The sequence below is a fragment of the Oryzias melastigma genome, linkage group LG3 (assembly GCF_002922805.2).
Source record: "Oryzias melastigma strain HK-1 linkage group LG3, ASM292280v2, whole genome shotgun sequence".
NCBI lineage: Eukaryota > Metazoa > Chordata > Actinopteri > Beloniformes > Adrianichthyidae > Oryzias > Oryzias melastigma.
In genome coordinates this window covers 21,250,401-21,277,290 of record NC_050514.1, presented here as the reverse complement: position 1 = coordinate 21,277,290, position 26,890 = coordinate 21,250,401, and the positions used below count along the sequence as shown (strand labels likewise).

The window sequence follows — 26,890 nt, the reverse complement described above, 5'->3', positions numbered from 1 at the left end:
TAAGTCGTGGCTGGGTCTTCCAACATGACAATGACTTGAATCACACATCCAGGATAAGCAAGGAGTGACTCCATAAGAAGCATATCAAAGTTCTGGAGTGGACTAGCCAGTCCCCAGATCTAAACCCAATAGAAAATCTTTGGAGGGAGCTCAAACTCCACGTTTCTTAGCGACGGCCTAGAATCCTGACTGATCTAGAGAGGATCTGTGTGGAGGAGTGGGCCAAAATCCATCCTTCAGTTTGTGCAAACCTGGCGAAAAACTACAGAAAATGTTTGACCAAAATAGTTGCAAAAAAGGCTACGGTACAAAATATTAACATTGATTTTCTCAGGTGTTCAAATACTTATTTGCAGCAGTAGCATAAAAATATATTGTTTTAAAAAAAATCATACAATATCATTTCCAGATTTTTTTTTCAGTGGACATTCACCTAGGATGAAAATTTCAGACCTGTGGGAGAACTTTCAAAATCACAGGGTGTTCAAATACTTATATGCCTCACCGTATATATATATATATATATATATATACATACATACGTGTATGTGAAAAAACGAAAGTTTTATGAAACAAAAATGTGAATGGATTTGCCATTCACGCTTGTTTACTTGTTTATACACATATTTGTGTTTTGTTTTGATTATGCCCACTCATTTAGTCATATGTTGGTATTATATGTAATACTAAGAGTGGGGTAGGGATTTATAAGACTTTGTCTTCATCCTACTCCTGTTCTTCCTTAGTAGATTGTATGTATTGTACATTCTAATTGAACAAGAACAAATAAATAAATATTTAATTTACATTTGTTTATCTTGCATAGAATCTGGAAAACTTCATCTGCAATGTTCAGTACCAGTTATTTATCTCTGGTGGAATTTTTGGCTAAAGATGTCTTGGATCCATTTTAGATCAGTGAATCAGATTGTTTAAAATGAACCAATATCAACAATGAATCATATCAGCAACAACAAATTGTATGAATCAAGTCATTATTAAAAAATATGCTGTTACACTCCCAATTTTTATGCTTAGTTTTGTTTATTTAATGGGGGAAAAAAGACAAGCAGGTCATGCAATGAAAATTATTTTATTTTGTTTGTTTGCAGTTTGTTCAATATGAAAATGTTATTTTATTATCAAATTTACCATCCAGTCAGTAAGGTGGCTTTTTGTTTTTTAATGATTGCACCTAAATGATTAATACACCACTGTAATGCAAAATGAATATTTACACACTATTTTGTTTGATATAACATGAACTTTATATTTTTTATTTCTTTTCTACAATTAATGAAACATTTTAAAAATCTCCCATTCATACAAACTTATAACACTTTTTGGAAGATGATTCCTTGTTCCACTGAGTAAAGGCTGCCAGCATAAAAGGTACTCATCACAATACACCATGTACAAAAAGTACATGAACTGGACTGAAGTGACTGCTGACGATGTCATAATGCATCTAGAATATATGTAAACACTTGATGAATGAGCAGAGCAACTAATTAAATCCTATATTGTAAAAAAGGTAAAACACTGATGTCTAAACTTTGGGGGAATCTTTCCTTTGAAAGTTGCTGCATTTACACACAAAAACAAAATAAATACTCAAAGATACACAAATTGGATGAAGTTATTTTGGGATGAGTGAAATATTGAAATGAGTATTTGTGTTAAATGAACACAAATATGCTTGTTCGGAAAGTGATTTGTCTGATGGTTCCAAGTTGTGCTGAACTGGTTTAAAAAATACATGAATGGCTTAAAAACTATCCTCTGTGGTAATTGACAGAGCATATTGGTTTCCTATGACATCATCCTCATCATCCTCTTCATCCTGTAAGAAAAAAAAAAAACAGGGTTTGTAAATAGAATAATATTATTTAAGCATTTATGTCTATATTTCTGCAAACATTTTTAAATATTACAATTCTTTATTTACTACTATGACATAGAACTAAGTAAGTTTAATGTCTCAGTACACTGTGATAATCATTTTTAGCAAATACAAATACATATGCAACTATATTTTCTTTTTTTTATTGTCTTTTTTCTTCTCTCCCATTCTGGCAAATTGTGAATCTAAGTGTGTTAGATAGAACCTTGTGGAGTTATTTAGAAACACCAAGGTGACTATAAACGTGAACACTTCAGATCATTCTGATAAATATGTTAAAAAACAGTATTTTGCAGGTGATCCTTTTCTGCAGGATGCTGTTACTCACATCACTCCTTTCCTTGTAGTTCTTCTCTGAGCTGCGATATGAAACCACATGGATGAGGGTGTAGACTCTGCAAACAGAGGGAGACAAAGATCAAAGGGCTGCAAGAAAAGGACAAAAATCTTGATGCCAAATAGAATGTTATGGTATCCAAAGGATGGTTAGGAGGATTTAATCTGGCTTCACACACAAAAAGGGATGTCTTCATCAATTATTTGCAAATAGTGAGGACAGTTTTCAGTGCAGGCTATAAAAGTAGAACTGGATGTAAAGTACTGTGCGCTTTGAGTGTATTTACGTACCTGTGGTACAACATGGCCAGAAACTGGACAAGGAGAAGAACAGCAAAGGACAGCAAGAACATCAAACTGAGGGGCTCCACCTGCCAGGATATGGATTGATCATTCATCACAGACATTTCGGCGATCCAGTCTGAGACACGTGCACTAAAAGGAGTGTGTCTGCTGTCCAAACCTTGAGGAATTCCCCGGTTTCAGTTCCATTTGTAAAATATTTGGGGATCTTGATGCTGATGACGTCGTTGCCAATAGCTTGCAGGAAGAAGGTTGCCACCACCCACAGCAAATTGAGGATGAAATACAAGAAAACGGCCTAGGATGAGAGCAATTGTGCAGAATTTACAATTGAGTTAAAAACAATACTGTCAGACTGAAGCAGTCTGCTGATATGATGTTCCTGCAGGGTTCAGATCTAACTTTTTTCCTCTTGATCTTCTTGAATACACAGAAACTATTGGGTATTTATAGTTTTACTAGAAAAAACTGCTTCAACAAAACATACAAAAACTGTTTCAGGAAGCAACCTTGAGTACAAACAATCCAAAAACGTCTGAATTTCTGTCTGTGGGCTGAGGTTGTGAAGTAACATGGGGGAAAGTATCAAAATGAGTTAATATGTTACACAACTAAATTGAAAAAAATGTGAAAATACTGTACGCCTATAAATTAGAAAATGAGAAGCCCAGTGGGACTTGTGAACTTGTTTTGATACCTTGATGCTTTATTTTTGTTTTATCCTTTAATTCTTTTGCGTTTTTGAAAATAATGCGTACATGTTTTGTGACTAAAAATAAGATTGAGGATGGGAATTATTATGAAGTTCTTCTACCTACTCCTTTTTCAAGTACTTTTTTTTTAATTTTGTGTTTGAAAGTTAAAGTCTATTAACCAATAATCAATCAATACTTAAGAAAAAGTAATGTGTGTACCCTGTTACGTAGTGACTTTAGCTCCTTGGTGATCATCTTCTTGTGTTCAGGTGTCTCTGTAATTGGCGTCAGGTAGCGCTCAATGAGCTTGACCCAGAAGTCCTGTTCCCCCTAAACACACAGAAACATGCTTTTTCAGTTCTTGGTATTTTGAACAATTTTTTGAAGCTTTTATAAAGCAAGGAGAGTTTAAAAGAGATATGAGATTTTTTATGGAGTCCTCCAGCATTTAAGAGCAACACAATCACAAGTCACTACTGTTTAATAGAGTATTGATCAGACAACTTACTTCATCCAGTCGTTGCACCTGCGGAGCAGACAGAGTTTTCTCAATGGCTCTTTTCACCTTCTTCTCCAATTTCATCATTCGGTTGGTTTTGAGGACTTGTCGGGCCTGACGCATGAATAAAAAGTCAGTTTATCTATATACAGTCTACGTCACAAAAACTCAGCAGCTTTGAATTTCAATGCATTCACCTGTTTTGTCAATTGAAATTGTACGTTGTCAAGCTGAACTGGTGTTAAAGTAGTCTCAGGCCCCACGTCACTCAGCTCCACGTTCAGAGTGTCGGTCAACATGAGAACCAAGTCTTCACACACTTCATCATAGTTTGAGTTTTTGCGGAGTGCATATCTGAAGAGGGAAAGCACCGGACATCAGCTAAGTCACATTTAGCTAAAAATAAACAAAAAAAAAAGAAAGTATTTGAAAAAAAAAATGATATTTTAATATAAAAATTAAGTTTTCACTAAACAAGTAACATTACGTATGTTCATACATAAAATGGTATAGCAGCTTGAAAACTGTTTTCTTAAAGAGCCACTCCGATTAAAATAGTGCTTTGGTTGTTTTTAACATGTACTTTTGATATTTTTCTCATAATGGAGGACATATATAAAACAATCCTAAAACAATCATAAAATTGCTGTGAATTAGAAGCAGACACAACAATGTTTTTTTTCATAAAATCTTCTAAGTGTGACGTAGATGCAACTATAAGAAGCCTCAGGCTCTCTGCTTCGCTTCATCCTGATGCATCCATTTGCAGACAAATAGATCCATCAACGTCTTCAGTTTCTATATCTTAGCTGCCATCTGGCTCAAACTGTACAGCCGGATATCTCCTATATTGCTCACCATTTTTGTTGTATGGCTAATGTTAGCTTGGGGCTATGAGTAGCTGTAAGCTAGCAAGAGAGAGTGTAAACGAACAGATAATGGGATATGAGTGGAGGCTTACTTCCGTGAACACAGTCCCGCCCACAACTCAGAGGTGACTTTCTAATTAACATCTTCCGCTCTGAACTAACTTTGTTCAAGAAAATATCACAGTTTTTTTTATTTTGGCTAAAAACATCATAATTATAATCAAAATATCATTGGAACTTTTAAAACAGACCAAAAGATGAGTGGAGTAGGACTTTCAACCATGAAAAATCCCTCTTTATCATTTACCGGATTTGTTCTTGTAGATTCCTCTTCATGTTGGCAAAAGTCAGCTTCTTCAAAAACTCCTCCCTCACTGGCTTCACCCACTCTGCAGATGCAGAATAGAAACAACACACAGCATGCACACTGTTGGTCTGCACAGCTCTAAAAATAATTAAAAAAAAAAAAAATTCTGCTTACCCTTGAAAGAATCCTCTGACACTTCCTCCAATTCACCAAATTTTGAGATCTTTTTGTTTTCCTCCTTATCACTTTCATCATCACTAGAGTCATCAGATGAGCTCGAATCGGTGTCCCTCTTCTCAAAACTGCCACTATTAAAAACACATGCACATTCATCAATTGCAATTGATCATAGCAGACAACAGCCAAATAAAATCTAAAATATTACCTGCTGTCACTCCGAGCCACTCCGCTGTCTTTCTTCTTTTTTTGTTTTCCCGCTTCTACTTTTTTCACCTCCTCTTCTTTTTCCTTCTTTGCGTCGTCTTGAGGTTTGGTCTGAGGATCTGTGCTCGGGGCCGGCAGAGCCTTGTCATTGGTGGTGGGTTTGAGCAAAGGTGCTCCATGTGCACCCTGACTCATGATCTGCTGAAACATTGGGTTCTCTGACTCCTGGGTAATCTATAGAAGGACACCAGACAAGCAAACAAACATGATCCACATGAAGCACATCTAGATTGCTCACTTAAAGTCCTGCAGACGCTGTTTACTTGTATCTTCCAGTCCCAGCAGCAGAGTCTGCAGTCTCTGTTGCACACCATATTGTGGTTTTTCTTTACTTCACCTTCTTCCCTAACAAGATAAAGTATGACAGATTATTTAAAAAAAATCAAATATTAAATAAACACATACAAAAAAATCAAAATGTTTTTGAGGAAGGCGATTTGTTTGATTTACAATTTCTCATCCACTGTTAATCAATAAAATTGCCCAATCATTTGGTTTTTGATTAATAATATTTCGATCCTTATTTATTATGAGATCTAACATGCAGTGATTAAAGGATAAACTTAAGAGCCGAATCCAAATTCTCCACTACCCCTTCGGATTCTCCCTACCCTACCAATTGTAGGGGCATTCGTAGTGATCCTTTTTTAAAGGAATAACCCTCGCCACGGAAGGATACAGAGCCCTCCGCTGCAAGGGTGTTGTGCTGTGTTGAGGAGGAGAAGGGCATTTTTTTCGTGGGTGTGCTCTGAAGCACAGTAATGCTTCAGACTTTTGCTTTAGAAAATACCTTTTTAAAGTTATAAAAATTATGTTATGCATTTCCCAGCACTAGCAGTGCAGCGCTAATGTAGCTGACCGGCAACTATTGATGACATCATCGATTGGGAGTCCAAATTTGAAGACTGGCTGTATCCGAATTCCCACCCTAATCCTTAACTACTAAAAAACTATGTAGTGCGGAGCTATGTAGTGTCTTTGATTTTAAAAGCAATTTGGACAAGATGCTCTTTACTTTTCGTTCTTTTTTTAAACGGCAGATAGGAAGTCACTGATTTCGCAAAGTGAAAATCTAATCAACGATGTCTGTTTGTAATTTCACTGTGTTCTGATGCTAAAAATGCGGATGGTTTACAAAAAAAATATTTTTAAGCACTTTTTTTTTTTTTTTACACAAAAAATGTTCAGCCGCAATGCATTGTGGTCTATTTCCGCTAACGTAGTGAGCATCGATGCATGCTAGTTTTTCGCAAAGACTTCTGGATTAGTTCTAGTGTGCTCGATTTTGGAATTGTAGATTCAGACAGCACTGCAAAACGCCAAACGCACTATATAGTGAGAAGGGATTCAGACATAGCCACTTTTTTGCTATAACTCTCCGTTTGGAGGGCTAAATGTATGTGTAGGTAGAAGCCGGAGGGGTAGAGGAAGAATTTGGATTTGGTCATGATTAAAGTTTTCAAATTGTTTCAAAGCTTTGTAACAGCTCTGATCTTTTCTTTACTTGGATTCTCGTGTGCCCCAAGTCACAATGTTCATGTTAACCAGTGAGTAGATGGTCAGTAGGAGGTATCCACTGGGGATACAGATGAAATACATCAGACCATAGATAATCATCCCTGGGGGAAAAACATATGATGGCAAAACATAAAGTAGTGTAACAAAATAATTGCACAAAAATAATGATGGATTAAAAATAACGCTGGTCATAGGGTTAATATTAAAGGTGTTAAAACACTTTATATAGTCTCAGATTTTCCATTTTTAGGGAAAAATATAAAATTATTTTTAGGTTGATATATTTCTTATGTTTAACATCTTGAACCTACCAAACTCTTGTGGGTGAAGCAAAGCCGTCACAAAGTACATGATGGCCATAGAAACCAAAAATAAGCCAGTGGGGGTCAAGAAGGTTTCTTGGATCACCATGTCGCCTAAAGAGATAACATGCAATGAATACACGCTATCCATTCAAAAAAGCAGAACATGCAAAACAAGATGGTGCTTGCTAACCAATGATGGAGAAGAAAGAGGCTGTCATGAGAAAGGCATACAGCACACTCATAATGCCAGCGATTGTGATTTGAGTGTTGGGCTTGACGATGAAGCAGATAATAATGTAGATCACAGGAGGGATGCTGGCCACGATGATGGATAGTGTGCCAGCCATTTTGAAGATGAACTGAAAAGCACCTATACATTGATTTAAAAAAAGGGGTGCAGAAAATTACTAATAATCCAACAAGATGATTAAAAAAACCTTTTAGTTAGATGACATAATAATTTACAAGCTTCAAATTTCAAGTTTTAAATCCCTCAAGTCTAAGTCTAGATCTCACATCCAAAGTCTTATCTCTGTTCTTAAGGAAGTAGTGAACACAGATTGATCGAGTTGAAAACTACACAGCAAGACAGTGACACTTATATTCTGTCCAGTATTCCACATGTAATCATTAACCATGTTCAAGACAATAGTCAGCTGGGTCATTGGGGTCAAACTAACCAGCTATCATCAAAGTGACAGAGGCTGGGCCCAGGATGGAGGATCCCACTGCAAACATCTGGTAGAAGATGTAAAGCCTGGAGATGGAGGAGTTCCTCTTCACTGTCTCTGGACCGCTGCACACCAACCACAAGCACAGGATTGTATTTAATACTAAAAAGGGAATATTTTACGACCATGTTAAATGTGTTTCAGTGGTTTTGAGAACATATTTGTAACCTGTGCAAAAGGTCCAGTGTGTTTGCCAGTGTGGATGGGCCCCATCGTCTCCTCTGGTTGTAAAACTCTTTGAATTCCTGTGGCGAGTTGGTGTAAGCGTCCGATGCAGCATTGTATTCAACACGCCATCCTTGCTGCAGCAGTAAAGTACAGAGCCAACGATCCTCTCCTGAAGACGTGGACATCAGAAATGGTTGCTGAGTTGCTCAAAGTTTCATGCAAGTGCATTTTATTTTAAGTAAGCATGCACCAACCTTGATCATATTGTACGTAGTCGGAGGCATTGGAAGAGGTCGTTGTGTATCTTTTCAAGACGTGGTCATCCATTAAAGCAGAACCTCTGAACAAACTGAAGCATCCTGGGCTGCAAAGCACAGAACCAAACACGTGTTCTGCTGTTTTCTGAAGCCAGTGGCCCACGGCATATTCGAACTTCTGGTACCACACCATTGGACCTGGGATTGTAGGAAAAAAAAGGAAATAGATACAAATATCTTTGTTTTTACTTAAATGATGATGGTAAGGCAAATAATTCACTTAAAGATGACTACTAACCCATCCCAGTCGGATGGATTCTTCCACATGCTGCTCCAACATTGTCATACATCCTCAACCTGTTGACAAATACAAGTTTTGTTAAATGAAAAAAAGAAAACTTTTAGAATTTAGTGCTAAACATACCTGTCCACAAGCAGAATGACAGCTTTAGGGTGAAAGTCAGTGTCCCCATCCAGAGCCAGGATGTACGTGTTGTCCTCTGAGATGAACTTTCTCTTGTGGTCATTGTCAAACTGAGGTAGCAGGAACATCTCGCCATCCATGGAGATCAAGCTGTCTCTCGTGTTGTTCTGACGCTGGGAAAAACACAGGAGAAGTTTATGTACTTTTGTTACACTGTCAGCATTCTAACATGATTGATGTGAGACTGTCAAAACATTTACCGGTAACTTGTGAGGGTTCTTGACAATGTAGCCTTTCCAGCCCAGCAGATAATACATGTACATGATCTGAAAATCAAGTCATGGAATCAAACAAGAATCTAAGTCCTTTTAATCACATTTAAATAGTGCACACATCAGTCTAATTTTTGTCTATAAATAAATGAAAAACATTTTCACATTTTAGACAAGTTAGAAAAGTCTTCAAAGATCACATGACTTTCTTTAACTTGCAGTTTTATTTAAATCTAGGTTTATTTTATTTTTTATTTTTATAGTTCTCTATTATACAAATACAAAAACAAACAAAATGCTCCTGCTGCATACCTGAGACCATCTTTTCTTGTTCCTGATGAGACTTTTGTCTTTCAAATGAATGTAAAGCATGTTTCCGTCTGGCAAGACAAACATCAATCTTCCACCATAAGGAGTATCCACAATTGAAACATCGTCTGGCTCTTTGTTGGTAAAAACTCTGCATGAATAAAAAGTAAATAGATATTGATACTAAAGCAGTAACAAATGGAGTTCAGCATATAAGCTGAGGGGAATATTTTACCTATAAACCTCTATCACAACTTTGATCAAGTCTTCCACGTATTCGTTCACCAGTCTGTGCTGTGTTTCCTTGTCAGTCATGAAGGCGTCGTCTACAAAAATGTGAGACTCAAAGTCAAAAGCATCCTTGTGTTCCTCCTTTGGATCGCCTCGATATCGATCCAACCTGAAACCAACAGAAGAAAATTTACCAATAACTCCTAAAAGGGAATGAAAGGGTAATATTATCCTCAGCCTGATCCACTTATCAAACAAACTTGGGTTGTGTCTGATTTATCTCACTACTTAGTGCACTATTAAAAAAATTCAACATTTTGTAAGGGAGTTTAAATCTACAATTCAAAATCTAGAGGCCTGGAAATTTCCCAGACGTCTCTCCAAAAGCAGTCTGAATCGTTGCTCATTGGTTAGGTGAACTTAGACCACAATGCATTGCGTTTGAACAATTTAGCATTTGAAAAAAAGGTTAGTAAAATTCATTTTTTAAAAGAAATTATTCAAGTTTTCCATCATCTAATCTTCATAAAATGTTTATATTTATTAGGTTTTCACTCTGTCAAATAGTTGATGTAATATTTGCAATAAAAAACTATATAGTGAGAATATGTCCAAAATTGCCTTAGAATCCAGGGCACTACCTAGACTACTTTATAGTCTTTCAGGGAGTAGTGAGGAAATTTGAGCTTTGCTAGATATGTAACAGACCCAAATTGTGAGTGGCTAGGAAAAAAATTAAAATCTTAAACATTGTTTAGTTAAACATTTAAACCATCCCAATTTCTGGTATGATTCTTGTGTGAGTTTTACAGGAGAATGCTTCTTACCTGAACATGGAGGTAAGAATCTTCAACATTTCATCATAAGTCTCATGCCACATGGTGGCACAGAGGTAGATCATGGTGTTCTGAAGGTCGTCTTGGCTGCAGACCAGAGAAGAAAAGAGATGAGTGTGAGAAAAAGTGTTAGATGAAGCTTTAAAATTATGACCCTTAACTTGTTTAGACTTCATCCAAATGGGTCAACTTTAAGGTTTCTGAGCTTTATGGTTGCACCACAAAAAAGTCTCATAATTCTCCCTCCTGTCATTTTTTTATACCTGACTTGACCTACTGTCAATCTTGTTTTTACCAAGTCCAGGCTTTTATAGATTACAGATTACTTGTTAAAGCATAATAAAAAGACATCTTTACTGTTGCAATGACTTTATCTTCTTTGAATTCAAGATGATGAGAATACAAAGCTATCATCCATAAAGTGAGTGCTATAAACAACGCTTGTGCTTTTACAGGAATTGGAGCACCAACACTGAGCTTGAGTCAGCTTAGTTTGAAAAAGATCAATACAAAGTTTGAATACACATGTATTAGTTTGAAACAAGAACAAACTGAGGCTTACGGAGTAAAACACCACAAGGGAATGAGTTAAAACTTTAAAAAAATATAATAAAATACAACAATATGTGATGTATTACTCCTAAAACGTATTGGATGATTTCTTTGGTACTTTTTAGGTTTAAAAGATAGACCTTACCTTTCGTTACTTTCAGCCTTTGGCAGCTTCATCTTTGTGTTGAGCAGCATGGACAAATCAATGAAAGCTGATTCATAGAGGCGCCGAACAAAGAGCTGAGAGGTTCTCTCAATGCGCTGGACCTATGATGAACCACAAAAGCGTCACATAAAATGTGTTTATCATTTTGATTTAATATAAAAGATAATCCTGTATTTGTTTTATGCTTTTACCTTAGTTTTCCATACGTAGTAGGTACATGAGACCAAGCCTAACCACATACACACTCCCTCCAGGGCCAGCATTGAGAACGGCCATTGCAAGTAGTGACTGTAATTTGAAAAATACTTTTTGTCTAATGGGTCAAACTTCATATTAGATCTTGAAGTGTACTGCATGTATTTGATAGAAGTTTTATTTAGAAAAACAGACACCACATTGGGGCAGAATCAAACCTGTTGAGGGTGGTCTGACAGATGCTCCTGGTTATCTCCAGCATGATCAAAGTTGCGTTTTCGTTTCCCATGCCTCTTAAGCTCAAGCAAAAGTCTGCCGACATTTAAGAATAAGAAAATGTATTTTAATAACAATTTTTAATTTAAAAAATGGTCTTTCAAGGATTATTTTCAAATATAAATAATAATAAAAAAAACTGAGGGGATGAAATGAAAAGATAAATGAATTAAAATTTTAAGGAAAAATTGTTCAGTCAGAAGAGTTTTGAGAGTTTCTGTAAAGACAGGAAGTGAATCCTTGAACTCTAGAGTTAAGCAGCTGAGTAGGGAGCACAGTAGAGTTTGTGGAGTTCTTTTGGGATGAACGAGTCTTTATGAGGAGTTCTGGACTAAATGGTTTTTGTAACAGTTTATAGGAAAGAAAGTATCTGCTATCTATTCAGGAAGTGACAACTCTACGGACAAGTGCAGAAGCAGAATAGGTGGTGAGAATGGGGCGGAAGTGGTTAATAATTAAAAATGGTAACAACATGTTTCTAAAATCAAAAATAGCTTTTTACAGAACATTTGGCTTCACTTCTATAACTGAAGAAATTGACGTAGTTTAAAAAAGGATTTTGTCATTTTTTTTCATTTATTTATATTATGAGATCTGTTTTGTGACGTAGTAGAATGTTTTGCTGCCACTGCTTGTGATCCAGAATGTAAAACCTCACCAGTGATAGAATCTGTACTTCCTGTATCCAGTTTGGATGCCTCCGTCATGAAAAGTATCAGGCCCAACCCCAGCACTGCAGGTCCTGTGCTGCACAGGGGGAGTGCAAAACTCAGTCTGACAGCATGGATCTTGCAGGCCACAACACCAAACCAGTGGCAGGCTGCTGAGCAGAAAGCCTGAAACGCAGCACAAGCCAAACGATTACTCAGTGATATCAATTACTGCAATTCAACGGTTGATGTCAAGCTATAAAGTGTTCTGCAAAACTTTTCATTCTTAAAGTACATTTAAAACAAGCAAATGTTGATTAAAAACAGTTTCTCTATTGACTTTAAAGCTTTAGATTAAAAGAAAGCCCTTTTGATGGACTTTCATTTGGTTCATTGAACTTTATTTCTATTTTATGACAATTCTGAGTCCAATTTTGCAGCACAAAGCTCCTTGGTTTCATTTGAGTCAATCCAAAGTTCATTTGGTACTGACTTTAAAACATAAGTAGGTTTTTTGCTCATCTGTAACATTTAGTCAATTGTTGGGATTTAGAAACTCTTTAAGGAATTCTGGTTAAGAGAGGCTGCAGCACAAAAGACATACACATGAGTATAATACCAAAAGGGGCATTTAACAGGTTCTAAAGAGACAATTACAAACGCATGTCTTCCAAACTGGAGGTTAAAGTTTGACCTAATTTAAAAAAAAGATATGTACATTTACATATAGAAGAAACCTGGATATTTGTGCAGAATACAAAAAAAAAAGATTCAAGATCATGGTTACCCCCCAAAAAATAACTTAAGGAACTTAAAATAAATACTTTTCTTAAAAATCTTTTAGATTATTTTTATTGCATTGAAAAGCTACCAAAAAGACAAACTTTAATAAAGATAGAATGTCAAATAAGTAAAATGTGCAAAGAAAATTGTTTTGGATAATGTCACTGTGCAGTGATTCTTTTGTTCAGCATGTTTTGTTGCTCCTAATATTTTATGTATTTTGATAGTAAAATCATCCAAAACACAAAAAAGTGATTACATTTGATGGCAGATTTTTTTTCCTCACAACCCCTCATGAAATGGTGAATCGCACCAACAAGTATGACTTCAGTTTTTGTTTCATTCCATCTACTTACCTGTAAGAAAAACAGCACCAGTCCTGTTCTCAAGATTTGCCATTTTTGTCCACCTAAGTTATAGTCACTCCAGATAATATTTTGGGGGTTAATAGCTTTGTGGTACAGCAGGTAAACCGCACCTGTAAGAGTCAAATGAAGAGATGCACTATTTTATATATTTAGCCAAAAATGAGTATTGTACTATTGCACTTAATAACTTATGAGGAACAATTAAAGTCTTCATTGTATGCCAATATTATAATTTTTGGAATGGCATTTTGATTTTTCACATAGACATGAAAATAGTAGATATTCACCAATGACAAGTATCCTCAAAATGCTGCTGATCACAAAGACAAAGTCCCTGAAACGTTCCAGCTCTGACAGTGTTTTCTGTAAAGTAAGATGCAGAAAAATAACTGATAATGACAAGTCAAAGTACACAGAAAAATCCAGAGGTGGTGGCTGCATAATTCCACGCCCTCCTTCAGAACAGAGGAGCGTACCTGCATACGGTTTGTGGCCTGCAGAGTGTTCTCCCACCAGCAGATGGAGATCAGAAGTGATGCAAAAATTCCAACTCCCACATATAAATACGGAGAAGGCTTTTCGCCGTTGACATATAATTCCTGGCGGACGTAGAAGTCAACTCCAAGAAGGCAGTACCCTGTTGAATGATATATTTATGTATTAGTCATAGGTTAAAACATACTTTTATTAAAAAAAGGAGCTTTCTTCAGGCCAGTGCAAATTTGGTCCATGGGCCGGGCTTTGGACATGCCGGATTTTACATCTCTGAATTGCTTTAGTTAGACTGCCCCACAGGGCCTTACAGGTGATTAAAAAGTTTACTCCTTCAGTGATGATGTTGTGTATTCAACTCAACAAAACATGGTTTACAAAAGTAAACTCTCAAGTATTGATTTGTAATTTTTAATGGTGACATATACCCCAGGAAAAGAAAAAAAGAACAGCTGATGGCCAAATGATAGAAAAAAACGGTAAACTTTTTGACATTTGACTCCGCCCCCTTGCTAATAAAATCTCAGAGGTATGTGACTCGTACACTTAAACATCACTCAACTTGTGATCTAGAACCACAGACATGCAACGTGTTATTATGTGGAGCAGTGAAGCATATTTGTTTAGAATGAACACTTTACCAGTGATGGTGAAAAAGAGTGAGCAGATTGGGAACACGATCTTCCAAGTTTCTCTTTGTAGTTTGAAGATGATTTGCATTATTGCAGAAACGATGCAGACTCCTCCACTGATGAAGAGGTTGGTGAGTATGTCGAACTTTGGCATAACAACGAGCACCAGGACTGAGGTACCAAGAGACACCACACACTCAATGACGCAGATCTGAAAAGGCACAAGAAAACTGTCAAAACATGAAAAAGATGTGAAAAAATAAATGTCTAACACTAGAGTTAAGTGTCTTCTACTTCAATTTGTTTTGGCTCTCAAGTATATAAATAATTTACTTAAAGTTTAAATTTGATTAGATATTGATTTACTTTCAATTTTTTAAATTGAAAATCACATATTTTGGTTCTAGCCTGTGGTTTAAACTAAACAAGAGAAATTTAATTGTATTGAATTGTGAATTTATACAATAGAAAATGATTAAAAGTAGTGTTTTTCTTAAAAAAACACTTTAAACCAAAATAAATTATTGAATTTAATGAATCAATCTTGATTTTTTTTTCAATTCGAAGATTTAAATGTCATCATAAAGACATTTGATCACAAACAACATCTTTATGTTGAATCTGAGTATTTTTAATAAATCTGCTGAGCAGACATTTTTATGAACCTCTAAGAAACTTACCATTGCCATGGTCTTCATGTTGGGCTTCACAAAGCTTTTGAACATAATCTTCCACAGACATTTGAAAAAGACCATGAAGTTGGGCCAGACCAGACAGAACACCAGCATCAGCATGTAGAACTGTCGGTCCTGGTCGTACTCTTGTTTGAATGTGGGCCGACCTGAGCTGTCGTGTCCAGTTTTGACGTAAATTGGACTGGACAAAGTTGACAACACCAACAGGGATCCCTGAACATAAAAAAAAAGAAAAACGGAAAAACAAAAAATTAAAGCAACTAAGACAAAAGAGAACAATCTTTTATCTGTTTCTTTTTATTTACAGAAAAAAAAGACTCATTTTAATCTCTGCTAGAAGATAATCTAATGTACATTTAACAAGATTTTTTTAAATAAAAGTGCCAGTATAAAAATTGCTGTAATTGATTTGTGATCAGGCAAAAAAATATGATACACACTCATGACTTTTTAAAAATTGCATATTAAAAATTCTAAAATCTCATCCTAAAGTCAGATCAAAACTTTCCAAAACTGCAGCTGTTGCACAAGAATGACAGTGTCGCTCCCTAGATTTATTGATGCAACTCTGCTAGGCAGTTAAAACATATCTTATCAAACACCACCCTGAAGATTTAATTTACTGTTTTTTTTTTTTGGTTACTTAGTTAAATAAAAGGTTTTATAAGGCAATTCATTTAGAGAAATTCACTCTTACCTTTGCAATGACGGCACTGACTAAAACTGCTATGCCCACAATAACAGCCACCAGGTATTGAGCGATTGCGAAACAACCGTTCTTCTTCTCTTTTTCAGCTCCGACTGGGTTCAGTTGGAATGGATCCCATGTATCCCTGAAACAAACACATTCATGTTTTCATGTCAGCTTTTATTTTTGTTATTTACACTAGAATTCACAATGGTTTTGTCATTTTGTAAGGTACTATGGGGGTCAAAGATGAAGAGACTCCCTAAACATCAGAGTGAACATCAGAATAATTCCAGGAAAAAACTTTATTGACAGAATTGGTGTTTTCCAATCTGCTGTTGACGAATCATTAGTGTTTTGGCTTTCAGCGAGTGTGTCATCCTGAATGCTGACAGATGATTATCTTTACTTAATTACTGTCAGGGTGTGGATTTTCTAAACTGAACTGATAATGTGCTGTGATCTTTGACTTTGTCGTGACTGCAGGTACTGCTAATGTGACCACAGCCGCTCTGGCAAAAACATTTACATAAGCGGCATGACGAAGAAGGAATGTAGGAAAATAACACTCCTTATTTTAAAAGTGCTTCCTTTTATTGTTGTGTAAAGCAAAATCTTATTTTATTTTGGGTAAAAGTCTATAAATTTGGTCAATCTATGAGGTATTTGTGCAGATTTACTGAAAGTTTCCGTAAACTTTTTTTTCATTAAAAGGAATACAGTTTTTTGATCCTATTTTTTTAATTGTTTCCTTTTCTAGGTGGTTCCATGTTTTTCTCCCCTTGTCTGGAGTGGCCTTGTTTCACACAGACTAAAGTTCAACCAGAAGAGTCACTAAAGCTGTAAATGTTTGTGCAATAACACTGTTTTATTTTAAATTATTTATATATATTTTCTCTAAGTGCTCATAAAATTATGTGGTTGGTTTTTTTGTTCTTGGTCTCTTTTACTTGGACCCCTGGAATTCCCTGAACCGTTAATTTTGTTTGTGAATTGTAATGTAGTTCCATCCTTTACAGGACTCTTTGGTTTATTAACCTAAAACAACAACAAAAATGTGTTTTAATCTAATGTGTTACTTCCTGTTTCCCTATTTGCTGTTTTTGTCCTTCAGCAAGGATAGGATAATATAATAGAATTTTTTTCATTTTCAGTGCAGTTCAATGCAGTAACATGAATTAAACATGAAGGCTTTGTTGTATCAACAAATGTAATCTCCTAAATATGTTACACTTGTGTGAAGATCTGCAGAATTTTGGCTTTGTTTCTAAAATTTCAGAAAGATTTATTTTTTATTCACCCAGAAGGAGAGGCGAATCTGTGGGGCAACATAGGGCAAAAAGTCCCTTCCCCCCGAGATCAATATTAGTATGGAAACCGACAACAATGAAGTAATCATCAATACAAGATCTTAACGACATATTAGACATTTTCTAATGGCCTTCCATCCTGATGTCCTCATTAGCCCCCCTTCAAAAATCTAGAAAATGTTTTCAAAAATCTGTTTTCAAACTTTAACATATTCCTGTCCCTTAATTTAGTCAATATGTTTGGATGTAGACATAGCAGTGCGCTCTCATGTTTGATGTGATCTTGAACAAATGTCAGTTGATGGACAGATGGACTCGCATTGGCCTCCAGAATGCTTTGGTATTCAAGAGACTTCAGGGTGAACTCACTGACTGAAAGCTGCCCGTGTAAAGCAAGCTCAAATCTTGCAAAGCTGCTTTTTTTTTTTTTTACTCCAACCATGATGATGAATATTCAAAACCAGCTCTGGTTTAGTTTGGTTTGATCTGTCATGTTGTTTGTTTAAATTCTATTTCAGAAAACCCAAAATATTAGGCTCTGATTTTGTCAAGCACTTCTTCCTGTCCACCCTTACAATTAGTATTCTAAAAGCTGAATGAGGATTAAAATGTAACTCCTACTTAAGAAAAAAAATAAAAATAAATTAAAGGCTCAGTCTTTGATGACATTTACGCAAAAGAGATTCAGCCTTAAAGGAACTTTTGTCCTGCCTGACATTGGTCCAAATTGTTTCGATAACCTTTACCTGTACTGGTGGTAACTAAAATAATACCTGATTATATAAGAACATTCCTGAGACCTTTTATTCTATCATCCGGGTATCTTGTCAGTAGGTTGGCACAAACCCAAATTCTTTAAGCAATGAAATGAACAAAGCTCCTGTTTTGTTTTTTGAAAGGTCACCCCCATACAGTTTTCATTGAAGGGTCTCTAAATCTTATTAAAGCAGTAGAGACAAGAACTTCTATTTTTTTCAGTTGTTTTGTCAAATCAACAATGCTATCCAGATTTTTTTTATTATTTTTCATTTTAACTGTGCTAACAGTATCAGGTATGAATATACGACTAAAGCTGTTTTGTCTGGTCTTGCTAACATTTGTTGTAGTTTTCTTTGTTGTCACAATGACTTTACCGCTGCACCATTTGCTCAGCTTAACACTAAGATGCATTTTATCGACTTTTACTGTCAAACAAGTATTGTGTAGTTGTTTAAAGTCACCTCAGTTCCGCAATCATTTAAGCACAAAGAACAAAGATCATTGACAAAATTAAACACACACCTAAATATCATAGATTGTGTTCTAAAAGTATTTAAAATAAGGTACCTTCACTGAAACAGATCTTTAGTATTGATTGAACTCCTTTGTCTTAAATCTGCTTATCATGCCATAAAGGTTTCTTCAGCTATAACAGGAAATCAATGATTCTCTTAAACCAGAATAAACATGATATCTTCCTTTAAGCTCTGATGAAGATCAAAATGTTTAAAAATGATCTTTGACAGTGGTGTCCATTGTTGAAAAGGTTTCAGAGCAGTTATTTTCCAAAAACAAGTTTTTTATTAATATTATTATTATTATAAGGAAGTACTGGCAAGTTTTTAGTTCTCAATCAACAAATCCAATTCTTTTCCTGTCAGAATCTCACACGTAGAATGCAAATAGAGAATGTATTTAACATTTGAAACAGCCCCTCTAACAGCAGGCGGCATCAGCGGGGACGACATGAGCCACAGCAATAAAGACAGGCGCGGCATTGCACAGGGGAAATTAAGTGTTTCCTCAAACTATAAATCATATTTAATTGAAACTTGGTAATACAAGCGAACCGTTTTTAATTTTATCTGATGATAATATCTTTTTCTGCTAACAATTAACCTTCTAATGATGATGAAGAGGTTAATAAAGCTGGATTTTTCTGCCCATGGACAGGAAGCTGAATTGCTGCGATTTCAATGTTGCTGGATGAGTTCAAATTAAGTCTGTCTTGATTTTTTTTATTTGAATATTATTGCCACGTTAGATTTACTTCTGACATACGGTTATTTAAAGAACATCTCCAGAATCTGGGAACTAAATCAACTTCTATTTCTTTCACTTTTAGTAAGTTGTTTTATGTGAACAGAATTTTAATAAGTAATGTGGCGTGTGGTTAAATCTGGATTAGGGATCTCTTAAAAGGTTAACTTTTTGAGGACTAAAGTAAATTTTAATAAATTGTTTTGTCCTGATGAGTGTATGCCTTAAACAACCAGATAATCGGATCATAATAAATCTGTATATTTTTTGAAATCAAGATTTTTCTCTCTTATAAGGCAGAAATAACCACTTTTGATAAGAGATTCTAAAATAAGATGATTAAAACACTTACCTGTGTCTTCCTTCCCTCTTCTTTCCTCTGTGTTTCATGTCATCCGTCATGTTTGCTTATTTTGAGGCTTCACCAACAATCTGAAATCAGTGATTATTTCAGTTCGACTTCCTTTGAAATGAAGCATAATAGAATTTATTTTTGACTAATTAAAAAAAAAAAAAAAAAAACATGGTAACTTCTTACCTTGATATTATGATATTCCAGTTAACTCCTTCAAGGAGTTTTTTTCTTTCTTTCAGGTCAATTCCAGGATTTCTTCCTTAGGCAGCCTGAGGCCTCTCCTCTCCAGCGCAGAACGAAATGAGTGACAGCGTTCGATCTCGACAGGGCAATATACCGACAACTAAAAGGTCCAGTCACCGCTGAGATGTTTGTCCTTTGATCCCTCTGTTTCTCCAGGTTTATCACTAGTTTATAGTTTAGACAGTCATGCAGCCGGCCCAGCCCTCCCAGGTATGTGTCTTCTGACTATCAAAGTTTATTAAAGATTACAGAACCAGGAAATGTAAATGGGGCCATATTTACAGGTGACTGTGAACACAAATCACCGTAACCACACAATAAAGATGCACGATAAGGGCATGTGACCTCAAGAAGGCCTCTGTATGTGTGAGTGTGTGCGTGTGCGTGCATGCCTGAAGATAAATCAAACCCTTTCAGTAACAGAGAAGCTGAAGTTATCTAAACAGTGTTTATAGAGCGCAATAAGATGGTCCAAGGGTCATTTACACCGATACTTAGACTGTTGGACTGTTTCACACCCATTTTGGCATCTATGATGATCTCTGTAAAAAACTTTCATGATCATTTTTTTAATATAATTTTTGGGGTTATATAAACTGTTCTTTTACATCTCCCAAATATCTTTTGTCTCTTTATTGAAAAAGATAGACAGAAAAAACTTTCTTTTACACATCTGTTTTTTCAATAGGAATCCTCACAATTCCTGATTGTTTAGCTCATCACCACTAGGTGTCACTGCAGAGCTTCAACTTCAGGCTGTTCTCATGCCTGAATGATTTTCCACCTTTTTTCTTTTTTCTTCTGTGTGCCTATGCATTAGGATGGATGCGTAGGGCGCTCTTGGTTTGTGATCAGTGTTTGTCAATTTCGTCTTTGTGTGTATGAGCATCTTTGTATGCATGCGCCTGCATGATAATGTGTGTACATTTGCATCTAAGAGTATTTGTGGTGTGAAATCAAAGGAGGATCTCTGTCAGTTTGTGGACTCTCATTAAGATGTTTTGACAGAGTGTAATAATTTGACCATATGGTCAACATAACCCCCCCCCCCCCAGTTACACACATGTACTTTCAGTTAGTAAAGTTTGACAACCGTTTCACAATGTTACACCCACAGAGCAGCCAGAAAGAAATAAAATACTGATTCTGCTGATTTTATGTGAAAAAACTGTTTTTTTTAAGTTTGAATTTTCTAAAGAAAGGAGAGGGAAAAAAACGTTGTATCTAGTACGAGTCTGGTTTCTGTCATTTCCCAGTTGATGTGATCTCAGCTCAGTAGTCCGTGCTCCATGATCTGTGAAATGTGGTTCAAATCACTGCGGCGATGGTACCGAGGCTTTGTTACCGCGAGGTGCAGCTGATGCCGCTCAGATCCGAAAAAAAGGTCAGTTGCATGGAAGTTGTAGTCAACAATGATTTGGACTCTCTTAAATCTTCAGTGCCAAAGTATAATCGGTGGCCATATGGGCTGTGTTTTGAGATTTGCTACCTGCTGGAGACTGGGCTATGTTGATGCTCTCTGTTTGTCTGCTGCTCAGAGGATGTAAGACAGCTCTGAAGAAGTGGAGTCTGAACCAGAATTTTAAAACAATCTTCCAAATAAATCCTTTAAGAAATACTGAAAATATTTTGGTTGGTTTCAGACAGCCTTGGATTCATTGCCTCTGAACAGATTTATGTTAAAAGGTTGTAATGACAATTATCCTCAAGAGAGAGATAGACCATTGACATTGAAAAAGATATAGTCGTGTAATGGCAAACAAAATCCTTGATCATGACAAAAAAGCAAGATGCCACCATAAAACAAAATCTTATCTTTTAAAATGTAAATAGCATCTTGAAAAAAAAAACATTTTAAAAACAAGTTAAAATAATTATATTTTTTCCATTGTTTTAACTGAAAACATCTCCCAATAGAACAAGTAAAAAATGTATTACTATGATAAAACATAAATGTACATTTACATATAGCTTCTATCCTTTTGTTGTTTGTTGTTGCATTTGTTCTGTGTTATAATATAAGTCAAATGAAACATTCCAGGTTTCATAAGTTTAGCAAATCTATTTATTTAAAGTCCACTTACCATTTACAAATAATCTTATACTTAAAAAATATTATGTTTGGTAAAAAATCAACTTGATTTATAAGAACTTATCAGAACGCTATACATCTTACTGAAAAGTTATTAGTATTTCTGTCTTATATAAGATACTTAAACTGGACAAAAATAATTGAAGAAATATTGTTTTTTTTTTTTTTTTGCATTGCAGGCTTGGGAAGTTGAGCAATTGATTAGAACAAATCTACGAGTGACCTGAACAAAAGAGTGTTTCTTATGATTTTTAATTTTTTTTTTTTTTACTCTCCTCTCATGAAGAAAGAGTTTAGTTCCAACTGTAAGCCTGGACAGACGATTACGAAATTGACGGATTATTACAGTAATCAAAATGAACACAGTAGACTCTAGATAAGGTTTAGGACTTCTGGTTTGAGGTGAACATTAATCTAATAGTTTGTTGCACCTTTTCAGTTTTAAGTTTTGTTCCAATGTTGCTTGCGATTAAAACACCCTTGTATTTTTTACACTGGACTTCACAAATTGCATAGTTATACATAACCCAAATTGATTGTTTTTAAGCTAATTTGTTTTTAACTAATTTGTTTCAAAGTTATTTTAACTAATTTTTTTCTGGTTTTGATTCAGGAAAAAAAGCTATAAATTGGGTTAAAATGAAACCACTATAGACCCCTCAAAAATTTGTATTGCTCCAAAAACTTTCCAAAACTATATCCCAACATGAAAAACCTAATAATTGGGATGAAGAAATAACCCAGTGTGTTTGATTCAGCACAACAAAAAAAAAAAATATATGAGTTCAAAATGGACTTCATTGACCTTGAATGACATTTTGACTGTTAACAGACAAAATTAACTTTCAAACATTTTCTGTACATTTTTCCATCCCACAGTGCTTCACTGTAAAGCTACTATATTGCAATTATTTTGTGTTCTGCTTAAACCAATTAAACCGAATGAAACAGTGCAACAGACCAAATGCATGGCCACGTGTCTTTGACTTTACTGCTTAGTGTGATGCCAGGTCAATAGTTCAGTCATAACTTCATCAAAGAATTGTAGAACTGCACACTGTAAATAAGGCAGTATGCTTTTTGACACATAATTAGTATCTGAATGTTCTGCTTTCAGCAATGAAACACCTTTGATCTGACATGACTTCCCTTAAAATGACACCTTTTGAGCTGGGGATGCATAAAAAGATTTTTTTCCGCAGGAGAAGAAGAAGAAATCAGTCAATAATGGTGAAATGGGATTGGTCCAATTGTATTAAATTCACAGGAATCAAAAGGCGCAGTCAAATTTCCATTACAGAGACATTTTTTCTTTTGAAATCTATTTAGAATCCATGGCAAGCTGTGGGGAAAAGAGTGTGCATGCAGTGAAACCTTCTGCGAGGGAACAATGGCAGAGAACTGTGCTGCATCTTGAGATCAGAATACAAGGAAACCGTGTAGTTTAATCGGGGCAACAATTTTAATATCTGTTTTTTCTTTTGTTTAATGTTAGTGATTCGTATAATTTAAGAGATCGAAATCAGTTTAATTTTAAAATATTAATGACTACACTTGTGGTTTACAAAATGCAGCATATTTTTAGATTAGAAAAATTCACTTCCATAAGTCACAAAAAATATTTTGTTTGTCAGATTGGCAATGGGTGATCTGGTGCTTGTAGCTTTGGTGATTGAGTCTCTCAGAGCGTCCTTGAGCAGCACACCGTGTCACACTCTGCTTCAGACGAGAAGGTCAATCATCGCTTTGTTAGGGTGAGAAACACACTCAAGCAAGTGACCTGCAATTTCATCTTCTCAGGTTTAATGTGCAGCCCACTATTATTGAGATCATTATTACAAAAAAATGGCAATGGACATTACTCAGACTTGGCTGCAAATGATCAGCTCATTCTGCAAAGATTTCCACCTAAAGTCACCTTCAGCCACTCAGGAGGGAAGTTTTCTTCTGTCAGAAAGGACCTGAAATGCACCTTTTCTTCTCTCTGGACATGGTGTCAGTGTCGGTTATAAGGCGATTAAGCAAAAAAGTTCTTCGTGTCCTTCAAAAGAAATTACTTTAACCACCATAAAGTTGAGGGGTTTCCACTATAATATTACCTTTGCAGCACTTAAATCAGAATTCTCAGAAAATAGCAAACAATTCTGCCTACAGTTTTGTGCATTATCAGATTTGGTGGACTTGAAAGCCACATAGGGTATATTCTAACTATTAGGACTCTGAGGAACTTGTTGAAAGGATTTTAGGATTAAAGCTGACTCTCTTGTGCAGCCTCCAAATCAATTAAGGAGTTCATAAAAGTCCTGTAAACAGAGAGAACATGAGTATGTGCTCCCATTAGGGACAGACGTTTGTCTAAATATATGTAGGTCTGTGATTTTAAAGCTTATTTTTACTTTTTCTAAGAAGGTAAATTTTAACTGAAATAGTTTAGATCGTCACAGTATTGTCTGGTTTCCTGAGGTTGCATGAAAGACCAAAACAACATTTCAATGGGAGATCTTAGGAGGATGAGTATAAGGATAAATTCAGACTGTACATGTATAAACCTCAGATTCTAGAAGCTGACTGGCGAGAGGGCAAACCTTTCCATAGGATCGCAGACAAACCGTCTAGAATGCAAAGAGAGAGACAACCATTCATGCATTTAAAGGGATGAGAATTATTGTGATTGGCTAAGAAGAAAGGTGGGCTGTTAAGCTATTGGTTCAACGTGAAGGCCTAATTGATAATGGTGTATCAAATGATGTAACAACTGAGGTAGATCTTTTTTATTGAAATTGAAATCTTCATGAATCCTGTCCCTTCCTTTCTGTCAAGATTCCATTTTAAGCAAGAAAAATAAAATAAACTAATGCACAACAGAAAAAAATAAGAACTTATAGCTTTCAATTTTTTATAGTTTAATTATATCCATCAAAAAAATCCTTATACCTGAAAATGTACCCACAACTGTGAAAAGCTGTGTTTTATTGAGTTGTTTTGAAGTGTTTGCACTAGACAGAAGGTCCCGTACAACTTGAGAAGCACTCTGCTAACCTCCAGTGGACAGAGTGGTGTGGACCTTTGGTTATAAATACATCCAGTCTGAAGAGCTTGAGTAGTCCTCAGGACGCTAGCAACAGCTTTTCTCAGTGATCCATGTGCGTGAAGACAAAACTAATTTGTAGGTTGTTCACAAAAACATTGAAAACTAACTGAAGAGTAAGAAGGTCATTGTACTCTGAGATTTGCAGAACAATTACAATTTACTTATTATGAATTACTCAATAAATGTTTTTTTTTAAAGAAATAATGTATTAAAATACAAGGATAATATTTTTTCCACTTTATCACAATCTTGAAAACTGTAAAAAAAAAAAAAAAGTTTATGTCCTTAAGAGAAACTGTCCAGTCAACAATAAAACGCGTGATATATTTTGTGGCTTACTTTTAACAAACTCACTTCCAAGTTCCTGCAAAGTTACTGTGGAAGATTGAACAATTCTCACTGAAAGAGACATAAATCAGACAGATTGCCAACAGACAAAAGACAATTGTCATTCCTTAATATTTATTAAACTTCGACAGGGAACTATGCAAAGAAGAATTTAGCAGTGTGAATTCAAGTTCACGTTACTAAACAGCTAAATAAGCTCAGCCTGGTACAAGCAGTTCAGCACATGCTCATGACTCGTGCATTCAAAGTCGTCTGAATGCCAAGGTTCAATGCAGAGAAAAGTAACAGAAACAAAAGATGAAAAAGAGACTTCAACTTCAAAGATGAGAGCTAAAAACCATGCTCTCACCAAGGACAACTGCTAGATAAAAGAAAGCTGAAGCATTTAGTTATTTAAAAAGATGCAAACCAGAAACAAAAATGGTAAAAAAAAAAAAAAATGAAATAAATGGAGTGAGAAGGTGGTCCAAACATGGATGTAATGACAAAAACAGAAATGTTGATTATGGATTTAATTTGATGTGATCAGAACTTGAGTTTGAAGCTGAAAGCTTATTTATTTGTGGACAAGGTTTCATCTAATTTATGAGGCGCCAACAAACTGTTGAGTTTTTCATGATAAAATGTAGCCATAACCTGTCCAGAAAAGTACTTTTTTAAAAATAAATACTTCTGTACAATGTTTAGCTCAGCATTTTTGTGAGGTTGTTTAATCTCAGATACAATTAAAGTTAGTTTTAAAACAATTTACAGCTACCTAATAAAGCATGCCCTCTTTAACCTACTCAGTTGAAATATCTAATTAGAAAATTATAAATCAAAAATAAAATTTTAAGGCAAAATTGATATTTTTTGGTCCTCTTTCTGAGACTTTTTAATTGCAATTCCTAATTTGGTTTAATTGTTTTCTTCTATTATTTCTAATCTTTGTTTTGAAAGTATTCACCCAGTTTTTGGACACAATGTCAGACTATTTTTCTTTCAGTCTGTTAACATGAAAATGACATTATTTTACGATTGTACTTTAGAACAAATCAAATACAAAGAGCAAATCCACAAAACCCTTCCAGCAAAAAGAAAAGGAGAAGCCGTTACAGGACAGACAACCAGGTGTAGAGAGTGTGATGAAATTCACCCGCCCCAGTATGCAGACTGAAAAAAAAGCAAGTGTGAAAAAGCACAGATGGGATTTAGTGTGTCCATCGTCAGCTGCAGCATTCAGAGCCGCTGGACCTCCTGCTGATTCTGCCAGTCAGAGGTTTTCAGGTTTGAGCTATAAAAAAAAGGGAAATCATGCAGAATTCTTGCAGGTTGGTCTTTTTTTTCTTCTTCACACTGTGGTTTGAAGCCTTATTTTATAAGAATTGGGTGGGATCTGTGCAAACAAAGGATCTAGAAAGATTTTTTTCCACTTAAAAACAATGCTTATTAGCATTCTTCACAACAATTTATCCATAAAGCTGTTTCAGAGAGGTTGCATTTGTGTTGAAATAATTCCATTTTGTTGATGCTTGTCCACGTCTTCACA

At 35.5% G+C, this 26,890-nt stretch overlaps 1 protein-coding gene across 2 annotated transcripts; it reads right to left on the bottom strand.

Annotated features, from left to right (window-relative positions):
• Positions 1-627: 627 nt before the first annotated feature.
• On the bottom strand, positions 628-20,051 carry chs1 (chitin synthase 1). 2 transcript variants are annotated; one of them, XM_036210662.1, is made up of 35 exons: positions 19,772-20,051; positions 19,586-19,696; positions 15,914-16,049; positions 15,202-15,429; positions 14,531-14,732; positions 13,874-14,034; positions 13,685-13,760; positions 13,386-13,507; positions 12,255-12,432; positions 11,539-11,632; positions 11,317-11,413; positions 11,105-11,226; positions 10,399-10,494; positions 9,576-9,740; positions 9,344-9,491; positions 9,020-9,085; positions 8,760-8,932; positions 8,634-8,692; positions 8,333-8,533; positions 8,079-8,247; positions 7,860-7,975; positions 7,370-7,549; positions 7,186-7,290; positions 6,861-6,975; positions 5,620-5,701; positions 5,298-5,530; positions 5,087-5,220; positions 4,913-4,994; positions 3,934-4,090; positions 3,746-3,850; positions 3,457-3,567; positions 2,703-2,840; positions 2,531-2,610; positions 2,232-2,298; positions 628-1,843 (listed from the first exon to the last, which is right to left on the bottom strand). In XM_036210662.1, the coding sequence occupies exons 2-35, from the start codon at positions 19,633-19,635 to the stop codon at positions 1,769-1,771; spliced, it is 4,323 nt and encodes a 1,440-aa protein (XP_036066555.1). In that variant the 5' UTR covers positions 19,636-19,696; positions 19,772-20,051; the 3' UTR covers positions 628-1,768. The 2 variants fall into 2 exon arrangements, with proteins under 2 accessions (XP_036066555.1, XP_024150646.1); XM_024294878.2 differs by having other exon boundaries at positions 19,586-19,665.
• Between the last annotated feature and the right edge of the window lie 6,839 nt (positions 20,052-26,890).